At 37.0% G+C, this 12,139-nt stretch overlaps 1 protein-coding gene across 1 annotated transcript in view; it reads right to left on the bottom strand.

Annotated features, from left to right (window-relative positions):
- Positions 1–12,139, bottom strand: part of KLHL32 (kelch like family member 32) — a 122,680-nt gene that overhangs the window by 60,944 nt on the left and 49,597 nt on the right. Inside the window, 1 exon segment of the mRNA XM_040552897.1 lies at positions 9,449–9,556. Coding sequence (XP_040408831.1) covers positions 9,449–9,556 — 108 coding nt within the window.

Raw genomic sequence — 12,139 nt, 5'->3', positions numbered from 1 at the left:
TGACAACTTTGGTTTCACACCACATGAGGTCAGTCTCTCACTGTTCCAGAGGGAAGTAAAGCTTTTTTCAGATCCCTTTTCTTCTGCCCATACAATTTAATTATAACTCACAGTATCACTGTGTGTCTCAAACACAGTGAAATATGGAGGATGGCACACAAGGAAAGACACTGATCTGCATCTTTTGCAGCTACATTTTTTCATTTCCCTCAAAAACACACATTTCTTCAAGCAAAAAACACAAGTGATCCCCAACATAATGGATATCTTAGGAACAAGAAATGATTGTTATTTACTTGGCAGTGTATTGCATGCTTAAAGTTTGTGCAAATCACTATGTGTTTGTACTAGGTTTTAGGCAAACATACAGGTAATTTACATGCAGTGTAACAATTTCTTTACCTAGCCAGACAGACGTGTAAAGATGTTAATGTAAGAAAGAATCAAGCCCACCACTATGCAGGTTTTTGGCTGATGCTAATTAGGTTGCTGTGCATGATGAGAGGTAGTTGAAGGGAAAGACAGAAAGGATGTCAGTTACAAAAATATCTTCAATAGGTACATTTAAAAAACTGTGCAGCACTGTAAATTATTTTCAAGTGAGAACTCAAGGTCAGACTGACAAAACATTGTTTTAGACCTTGTAACGTTTGTTATTCAGACATCATCTACACTGAGCAACTTCTGTCACCTGAACTGATGCTGTATTACTTATTAAATGCCAACCACCAGCTTTAGTATTGTTGAAGACACGGTATGAAGAGAAACAGAACACTAAGCAGATTACTATCTTGTGGGCATAGACAAACTATATTTAACTGTGATAACAGTAACGCATTTTAAAGCTACAGTAATCCATTTATAAATAATACTAGTAGCGTTATGAGATGAGAAGTAGGACCAGGGGCAAGGAGGATAACTTGTTACTTACTTAGAGGTGATCTGCACAAAGTCAGCAACAAAGTTCATTTCAAGGTGGCAGAACACGTGTTTTTTTGTTGTTTGTTTGTTTGTTTTTTCCATTTCTTACAAGTTTTCTACATCAAGCAAGATGTATTCCACTGAGATAACATATTCAACCTTTGTATTTCCCAAGAAAACTGAAGAAAGTCTATTTTGTCTCTTCCCGTATTTCATCTTAAGTTGAACTATGTGAATTTTTATTCAGTACTCATTTGGATATAGGCAAAGATGTTAATTAACCACCAGCAAACTGATGCTGGGGAGACCCACAGGAAAAAAGAAAACAGTAAGTAAAGAAGGAAAAAAATATTGCAAGCCCTCCTTCTACTGAAACTGGGGCAATCCACAATTATTCCATGCCTCAACTTCTATTAATACAATTACATTTCATTTAATCACCAGTATAGCTGTTAGTTTGCTATATAGACTGTCCAGCTGAATCTTAACAGTAAATGCACATGAATACCACCATTAGTACACCACAAGTACACAGGGACTGACTGCTCTCTGTCTAACCCTCAAAACAACAGCTCTGAGGTCTTCAGAACGACGCCAATTGAGAATTAAGGATAGGGAATCTAAGATCTACTTTGGATTCACACCTTCAAAATGAATCACAAATTATTACTGTGGAAACTTAAAGAGAGAAACTTAGTCATTTTCCTTACTCCATTCTCAACCCAAGAGTTGTGTGGCATAATTATCAGGGCAGAAACTAGGTTGGAGTAATTTGGAACCATCAACTTCAGAAAAGTCTTGCAATTAACACCAGCAAAGGATGTGCCTTTGTATGACACATGCCACCTTAAGACTGGTTTCTGTGCTGTTTGTATATTAAGATTAATTAGATGCAATTCATGTATTGCACCTGGCTGCACCTTGCAATCAAACCTCTATTCAACCCTTGTTTCTGAGAGTTAATTTTCTTTATGGTCTCAACTTTCATCTGGCCCACTGATGCTACCCAAGAAAAACAGCTTATGCTTCTCCCTTTATACTATGGCCAGACCTTGCAGATAGCCTCAGCAGCTTACTTTCCAAAGCCCCTGGTGTGACATACTGCTCATTTTCAAACTGATCTCCTTTGTCAAGTAACTTTTCTCCTCCAACGCAATCACAGTGTTCAAACAGGAATCCTGTTCTTCAAGGCAGTCCTTCTATACCATCCATCATCCCACAAACCCTCCAGGAATTATGTATTATACCCCGTTCACCCCCTCTTGTGGTCAGATCCACAAATCAAGGGACAGAAAATATGATAAATTTGGTGTTTCTTTGCAACAGAATTTTCACAGCATCAAGAAAGACAGGTTACACAATTTCTTAGACCCATGTTTCTTAGAGATACTACATAAATCCATGTGAAAATGCATCCATTTATGCTTGGTTGATATATTGAGGAAAACTGTTCTTCATATGTAAGAATTAGAACCTTTTACAGATGAAACCTGAGCTTCTGAAACACATTTCTGAGGCAGAAGAGGTTGATTATAATCAATCCAATGGTCACAAACACACATGGACCTGAACAACCCCTTTATGCATCCACCCTCTGGGCAGTACTTCTAAACCCGTAATTCATTCCTCTCCCCAAGATTTATGTTTTTACTTTCCAATTCACCGTGCATTCCCTCCAGACTCTGGGCAAACATGGAGAAGATTAACTGGGATCACTTTCTCTTCCATCTGTTTTCCCTGGGACACTTCTTCACTACACAAAGCAACTAGTGGGTATGATTTCTTGGGCTAGGAGCAATACATGAAGCACCATCCTTTCTCAAGGACAATGCTGGGAAAACTAGTCATGTCTCACTTCCACGCTGCCCAGACTAAGAACCTTCTCCTACTTTTCTAATGCATTTTTTTAAAATAATCAACCAACGAGAATAAGCCTACAAAAAATTGTATGATTGTAGCAAAGAGGGCAGTAACAGGTGAAAGTGAGTGAGGAAGAAACCTCCTTAAGCTGTCCTTCCCAACAAACAAAACTTACAGCATGAGGGAGAAGGTAAGGTCCTGGTTAACTACCACTTCCTATGGAGTTTCGCAGGTTTATATCTGGAAAGAACAAACAGATCTATTCTCTGTATACTGCAGGCCGTTACACTATGACAGTAAAGAAACACGTAATTTCATGTCAGAAAATTCCAGAAAGTAAACCATATGGAATTTAACACAGAAAAAAGAAAAAAATCTTAAAATTCCTGACAGCCTGATGCAAGAGAAAATTCCTTCCTGACTCCCCTTGCAGTGATCAGCATTTCAAACGAGACAAGCATCTAACAAAAGCACCACTTGTTTCTCCCCTCCGGAGACCATTCTGTGTGCTTCAGAGCAATCGAAAAAAGTAACTTTTCTTTTAAAGTAATTTAGACTGCATTTCACTCACAACCAGTTAGCACTTCTGCCTGTCTCTCTGCTCACTGGTGTTTCAGCTGAATTTTGGGCTCCCCACATGTTGAGAAGAGGCTGCTTCAAAAAAACGTGAGCGGGGCAAGAATGTTCCAGTGCCCTGCAGGCAACTGCCCAAAGCCTGGGCACGTAGTGTTTGATAATACTCACTGCAAAACCCAGACGTCTCATTAGCCAGTGACAGCAGGAATCATGACCAGCATTTCTCTGATACATATCATAGCATTTTTCCAGAAAACTCTATGAAAGTCAGTGTTAAATGCTTAGCATAGGAACTAAGACTCCAAGCAAACTCACTTTTTCTTTGGTGAGGTGTTTCAATACTTTGATTACTTTCAGCCGTGTCCATACCTTGATACCTATCCAGAGCAAATACCATGAAATGTTAAAGCTCGTCTTAAAAAACTGCATAAAGTCAGTAATTATGGTCCACATTATTCTAAGCCTTCTGGACAATCTCTAGCTTAACTGTGAACTGAGACCTGGTAGCCGTACCCTTAGTGCTAGGCACAGAAACAAGATTATCATCCTGATAGCACTGGACACATCCTTTTTGACTTCTAAGTATCAAATTTATATTTTTGGCTTTGAAATCACATTGAAAATTACGTGATATAAATAAACATTTACAGTAAGACATAGTCCCACTGCAGATGTATTTTTCTAAGACCTTGGCATGTTGTGCCTGGTAGAAAAGAACAAGGATATTTGTAGTCACCAGGCAGTTTAACTGAACCCTAAAATTCATTATTTTTTTTTTCCAAAAGGCAACCAGTAGAACTGCAACACACAGGAGGCCACTTACCCAGGAAAATCACCCACTCACAACACTGCTTTGCAACATACCTCATCCACAAGGGAGCTAGAAAGGATTAGCAGAATAAGAGGTGCTAAGATACTGACAGCCATCTCCCCTCCATCTTAACTGAAAATGGCAAATAAAATACTGGCTAATCACTAGGAAAGCTGTCACTATCAAAGGAGGGAGATTCTGATGAGAGATGAAAGCCATGATTCTATGAAGGAATCAAAGCAATTGTCAGGAGAAACAGTTGTACTTACAAATATTTATATGTACTATTTCTTTACTACCGAGAACACCTTTCACTCTTCCACATTTCCTGTTAAAGGATAAACCTAGCTGAAGTATTTAAGGAAAAAAAAAAAAAAAAAAAAAACACCAGAAAAAACGTCAAAACCAAAAAACAATTTCACAAAGGAGCTATAAGATAATACTTTAACTAACTGTAGGTTCATGTGTATGAATTTGAAAAAAAAAAAAATCACCAGATGGTACTCCTATGAATTCATGAAACCTGGTTAGTAAAGTGATATAGTGATATGGCTGTTACAGAACCACATATTCAGTTTTCTGTTGGTGGTAGTGGTGGTTTTTTTCTTCTTCCTCTTTTTTTTTTTCTTTTTAAAGTGAATACGAGTTGGTAAATAAAGCCATTAAATAAAAAGAACTTATGTAGATAATGTGTTAAAGTAATTGAGAGCAACCCAAGCACGTAAAATACCTGAAAACAACATGAAGTTCTACATTTGTAACTAGAATGATATATTGATATCACCTTTAATAAAGACTGCTTCTATGTTAACATTTGGTGAGTAAAAGAAAATTTGCTGCTGTTGTTTTTGGTTTTTTTTAGTATGTAAGTACCAAAAACATGAAGTCACAAAAGTAAGTTTAGAGTTTAAAGACTATTTTCAAATTATTATAAATGCAACTTTGTATGTGAATTTCAAGAAATTGAAACATTTCAACATTCTGTAGAAAGACTTGAAGGCTGCACTAATCTTGGGCTATCTAAGAAGATACCACAGCACAAGGAACACCAAAATTTGTTTTTGGAGAAATAACCGAACATAAAACAGCCCTTATACTAGGGCTACCTCTCTGATTCCTTCTTTTCTCCTTTGGTAATTTGAATAATTTTATAACTTCAGGGAGACAACTTACTTTTTATTAATACAAAAGCAAAACGTGATGGTTTAGAAAACGAAAACAGAGAACTGCCAGTTAGAAGATAGGAACTGGTCAGGAGAACTATGTATTAAGCCCATTGAGCTGCTGGTTTCCCACATGGCTTTTGGAAAGTTATTTACATCAGAGAATAAAATGATTTTTGAAGAAATAAAGTAAGATCAGTGATTACTTGATTTTGTAATGTATTTTGAGGTCCTCAAACACAATTCTACCTAAATGCAAAATATAATTTATTACCACAGATTGAAGACAGATGATAGAATTTAACTACAAAGAAGAGAGATCCGAGTCTGCAAAGTGTTTCGGTATACATAGAACTCCAACTGTGTATTTGTATTTTTGTTGAATTAGGATCACAATCACCTACTGCAAATTAAAGCCACAGTTCTCATTTGATTCTTCTTTCTTGAAACTATACTCCTGCTCCTGTCAGATGACTCAAATGATGGTGTCACTTAAATAAAACATTAAAAAAAAATGTAGTTTGCTGGACCTGAATATGAGGAGGAATGCAAGAGTCTCATCTAAAATGAGGAGCCTCAGAATTTCACTTTAAGCCACGTATTCAGTCCTACTGGACTTATACTTCCTAAGACTCTGTTTTCAGCACTGAAACTTTTCAGAGGCCCAGAGATGGTCTTCTGATCAAAAGCAGCTTTTCTTGTAATGACGAGTGATTCACCATGCAGCTGAAATGGCTTAATCATGCTTAATCCCATTCCTCCATGTCTGATTATGTCTCTTGGTAAAAGAAGAGTTAAAGCTCAAAAACAAAAACAAGAAAAAAGTCAAAAAGAGCAGACAACAGTGCCCATAATTCCTTAACCCAGTGGTTAAGGCTCTTACTTAGAAGGAATTGTGAACTCCAAGCCCTGCCCCAAGAACTGTTTCCTTATATTAATATCTAAAATATTTCTGTCTTGATTGTATCTCATCTACCTCCATTCCAACACACATCTGATACTTGCAGAATGCCCCTGTGAGAAGGAAGGGTGAACAATCCAATTACTGAGATTGCTGCCACTTCGAAGTATGAGAGAATGACCCTAAAGCCCCTTTATGAAGAAAGGAGAGAGACAACTACAAAAGGGAAAGAGCGGTATCACTGAACTGTGAATATGTGGAGTACATGGTAAAATGCCTGATCCAATAGGGAAGGTATTTAAGGCACATTTTATTTCAAACTTCAGTATGTCTTAATTTTTCAGCTTCACCCAAAAAGACTGAAGGAACTATCCATTAGACTACATTACAGTCAATCAGAAAAGTTTTCTTATTTTCAGACAATGTAGATTCAACTCCTTCAAAAAAAAGGGGGAAAATAAACCCCATTCTTTCATTAGGACATTACGGACATGGCAGTAAGAGCACCAAAAAATGATCACGATCCTGTATCAGGAAGGACAGTTAGGACAGTGACATGTAATTCCAAAAGAAAAATCATGCCTGCAAATCCTGACAAGAATCTGGAATTTCATCTTTGTAGGCATTGGATTTGGGCACTGTAGATTTGCAAGAGAAAACAAATCAGATTTGAGGTTCCTCTCTCTCTTGATGCAGAAAACAAGAAACCTTAGCATCCTCAAATTCATTAGGGAATAAGAAACCATTAGCTGCATATCACAACACTCACTCACTAAATTCAACTTTTGCCTTGATCTTTTGCAATCACATATAACACTCTGGGAAGAGCCTGTCAAAGGGGCAATACCGCTCCAAATAAGCCTGCTGTATGCCTGTTTTAAGTAGATTGTCTGCTGAACAGCTGAGTAAGAAGAAAGGTCACTTTTGCCAAAGATTTCATTATTAGAGAACTACTGAGAGTCTAGCTGCACAGAACATGCTAATGAAATTGTATCCGTTTTTTGTCTCAACTTTACTCTTGAGAAAAAACGGATACAGCAACATCGCATTCTGCTACTATTCCTTTTGTGAGTTTTTATGCATTTCTATATCAACATTTCTTTGTTGTTATATGATAAGGGATCATAGTAATGCATTAATTTAGTTGGAATTCTTATATTATTTAAATCTAACTTCAGTCTTATTACAATCTTTTCTTCTATTGAAAAATCAATTTTCCCTTAAAAGCAAAAGATTTACAACAGTTATTACAATAAGGCACTGTCTGCCTCAGTACACAGGATGATAACATCAGTAATTTAAGTCCACAGTCACATTTCAAACAAAAAAAAAATAATGGAAGGATATAAGAGATGGATATCAGATTGCAATATCACGCTAAAAATTAAATTTCTTAACTTTGATAATTTTAAACAACTGTAGGCATCAAATATTGCTATCATGCAATATTGAATATTTCCAGCAGATGTCTCCAATACACTGTTTTATACAGAAGGTTACATTTCAGTTAAAACACATTCAAACTGAATGCAGATTTAGCAAAATACTAAGGATCAAGGATAGAAGGCACATATTATTCACTAGGCAGCCGAGGATACTATCCCAGCAGCAAGGTGCGGTGGACTGTTGGCTTACGGAAAACAAATCTGTCCTTTTGTGGTTCCCAATGTATTTTACACGGGTTTACTTAAGTTTCAATTTCGCCGAACAGTAGGGGAGCATACCTCTATTCACAGCAGACAGAAATGGTCAGATACAGGTCCATTACAACCCATCTTTTCAAAATTGGCTTTAGAAAGTGTATTTTGAATACTTCCATTTAGCAATAAGACTTCTCTTTTCAGAATCATAGGCCCATACTCTTGAATAACTTTGAGCATGGTTCAGGTGCTCAACAGCACAGGAAACATTCACCTTTATCTATCAAAACATTCAAGTGAAAGAACACAAAACATACAGATGACAGGCCATACACTGATACCTTCAGCCGATTCAGTAACATGGTACGGTATCTTTCTGTTTTTCTCTCTCTCTTTCTTTCACTCTCTTTTTAATATCAAAGGGAAAGACTTGAATAAGCTGTGTTTTCCATAAAAGCAGAAACACAAGAATTTCAAGGGTTAATCTCTAAGGCCAGTTGTAAACTATTAACTGTTTTGTGGCAATACATATAAATCTCTTATTTCTATTTAATTCCCTATTAAAAAAAAATAAGGCCCCATACTCATACTGTAGTACAACTCATAATTAAATAATATAATAATATTAATATTATTATTATATGATATATATAATATTATATATATATATATTATAATATAATAATGATAAGGAATAATTAAATATGGATTTAAGCTTTTCTTTTCAAATTTAACATATTCAATTATTTTAGCAATAATTCCAGAAATCGTGTGTTTATCTAGAGCGTTAAAAATACACAGCAAAAACAGTGCATCTCCAAGCTGGGCATAAGAAGTTCTCAACTCACTGAACTGAGATGGCATCATATAGCAGTGCTGACCAGGTATACTGTGCATTGGCATGGCAGGAAACATACATTTTTCTTTGTGCTGTTTTGTTTTGTATCATTTTGGAGAGGGCAATAGGGGTGGGAATAGGAGCATCATTCCACATTCTCCAATTCTCCGAAGTTTTGTTTTGACTTATACACTAGTAACATGCTATCATAAAACATGAAAAAAAAAAAGTGCATTACCTATAAGCATTTACAAAGACACTTGGACTGCATCTGCCCAAAAAGTAAAATACTACATTTTCCCTCAGTTATAATTTTTCAAGCACAGCAATGGTTTATAAATATTTATTTTTAGAAAAGCACCTAGTCTGTTTTTCCTCCCATATTTAGCAGATAGATCAACTTATGTTAATTTTTATGAACAACCAGACCACCATAAAAGGGGCATAGGAGTCCTGTATGATTCACTGCCTAGATACAATGCACATAAACAGTATATTTATTAGATAATCCCTCTTACGGGGAGAGAGGGGGACCACCAACCATCAGCCCAGCCACTCCCACACCACCATACAGACACACAGACACAGCAGTATATCCAAAACAAGATCTGTTAAACCAAAAGACCTTGTACTGGGCAGTGTGAATAACAATCATTTATAGTAGTTCTTTAAGGGTGATCTGTTATTATTGCAAATTGTTTTAACTTCTCTCTCTCAGTTTGAAGAACTGTACAGTACCTGTCCAGTATATGCAAAGTCCAGGGCTTGTTTTAAACCTAGGCTTGTGACACCATGCAAATTCACCTCATCAGCTTCACTTTCAACCATGCAGAGACTGAACATTGCCTAGGAAAAGAAAAGAAATGTTATTAAGAATTAAAAATAACCCCAGTGAAGGTCCAGGAAGAACAGGACTCATTTTTCCATCTTTGCTAACTCCTGTATTTCCTTGGAAAAGAATTCTAAATAGCAACTGACTTGTGAGTTAGAGTGAGATCTATAACAAGCATTCAATACTTCCCCATAGCAATCAATATTGCAAAAAAGCCCTTTTCTCAATAAAGAAATACAGAAACTTGTTCTGAAAAAAAAATGAAACAAATCACTTGGGCCCATGAATGTATACTTCCTAAGTAATTTAGGTGAAATCAATGGGAACAGTCAGACAATAAAGTATTGTTCAATAAAAATAACAAAAAAATGGACTTAGGAAAAAAATCCCTACAAACACCACTAGAACTAAAAACTATTATTATGAATAGTATCATTATATATAGGAAGGACAATAAGCCATACACAATTACTTGTGTGGGACAAAGAGGCAATTAACACATCTTTTTTTAAATAATGCTCTCCAAGTATCACCTCAGACTGGAATGTGAACAATATAATACTCAAGTTATTGAAAGAAGAGTAAGGATGTAGGTTTAGGTGACTGCATCTCCAACTTCCCTTTACTTTTTATTCACCCAGTTTCTCAGACCACATTAATCTTCCCATAAAACCTACACCGAGGACTAGTACGGATTATATTGGACTTACCTACAAGTAACGATGAGAAAGGCAGCTGTCCCTTCATCCAGTCTTACTTTCCAGGACATCAGCCTTCAGTGCCTCCCTGCACTGAAGCAACCCTACTCAGTCTCTGGATCGCTGTAGGAATCTTTTTCTTCCCATCCCTGTTAAGTTTAAATTCCCATCTTTACCCCGTGCTCTTCCCTGCCAGCCTGCACTCCTGTTGCATGTCCCTAATTACCACTCCTTCCCTCCTCTTGTCACTCCCATTCCCCAGTCCAATGCTCTTCCAAAAATGCAACCTTTACTTCTGCTACTCTCCCACACATTTAACAAGATACACCATTCTCAGTCTTTTGACAGTAAACTGTGAACAAATAAATTAAACAGTTCTACCATCTGTCATTGCTAGAGTCTAAACTTAGCCCCAGTTGGTTTTGTGTAAAGCTGTTAATACTCCTACGTAGGCTAGCAAACTTTACCTTGGAGAACTCCACTAAAGGATCACTTGCTATGAATTATATACGTTCGTCTACTTTTGTGGCTACTCTAGCTGATACCTGCAGAAGCTGAGGCAGTCAACAAGCACACTGGATTTCGTATATGCAACCTATCCACCAAGCACTGCTGAGTTTAAAGTTAAAAATAAGCCCTATCCTCTCCAACAGTTTATCACATGGCATTCACATAGACTCAGGCAGCTTCTTTCAAGAACTGAGAGTTTCTTCCAAATAAGTTATTTCTTCTGGAAGTGTTAGCCTTTTCATCATTAAAATACCATAATTTGACATAAATCTGTTGCCTGGAAGTCAGCCAGGATAAGCATTTTTGACATTTATCACATGGCCAGTCCTTGTCTTTTTGCAATTCTCATTGAAATACAGTGATAACAGGGCTCCTTCCAGAAATGTCAAACAGTTTAAAAGGTTTATCACACTAATGTAAGACACAGCCGTGAAACAGACCTAGATGTATACATGAAAAATATGTATATAACAAGTTCAGACGTTTTCCTAATTCCTTTAAAAATGTAATCATGGCTGGACATTTCATTGTCATTTAGATGTATCAAGTGAAGTCTAATAGCTACTGTGAGGCTTCAGGGCTTGCCAGGAGCTGCAAGAAACCCATCAACCATCTGCTCCTTGTAAAAGCAGACCTCCAGTTTGTGTCTGGAAGAGAGAACTTGAGGCCAAAATGCAGCACCAGTTGACAACTAGCCACGCAACAAACATGGGCATAGCCCTGCCCTGCATCTGAGACCCTGAAACACTTTTTGGGATGCAGTGCCTTCCAGCATATCTGAAAATAATGCTTCATTTGCATTTGTTAATTGCATAGAGACAATGCCAACAGCCATCAGTTTCATCCAAAGACATCCTCTGCAGACTGGACAGGCTCAATGGAAAAATAAAGAAAATACTTCTTTACTAATGCTTATCCCCAGGGTTTTGGAAAGAGCTACAGCAAATCAGATATAAATGCAAGCCTACTCTGAATATAGCTACTGGACACCTTCCTAGTTCTCAAGTTGAGCCAACAAGGCTTGATCCAAGGTTTTTAGTCATAGCTACAACTAAACAAAAACAAACAAACAAACACAACAACAACAAAAAACAATGTCCTAACTAAAAGCCAGAATGTGTCACATACACTTCTGAACTAGAAATTTAAGACATATCAACCACTTCTTGGATGCTGCTCCAAGCTTTGACGTTATAGCTCAAGTCAAGGGCTTACAACTGTTCCAGTGTGCCTCTTCCAACTCAACTTCCACCTTATTTCTGGGGGACAAATAAGCTTCAATCTTTTTTTTATAGAGTGTAACCTTGTAACTCTCTCCCATTACAAATTTCTCCCTTGCACTAAACCCAGGTTGCTGCTCTTTGAACAACAGGGGTTATGTTTATGTTC

Source organism: Cygnus olor, chromosome 3 (assembly GCF_009769625.2).
Source record: "Cygnus olor isolate bCygOlo1 chromosome 3, bCygOlo1.pri.v2, whole genome shotgun sequence".
Lineage (NCBI taxonomy): Eukaryota > Metazoa > Chordata > Aves > Anseriformes > Anatidae > Cygnus > Cygnus olor.
Note: the sequence above shows the minus strand (reverse complement) of the source record. Positions and strands in the feature narration are given on the sequence as shown.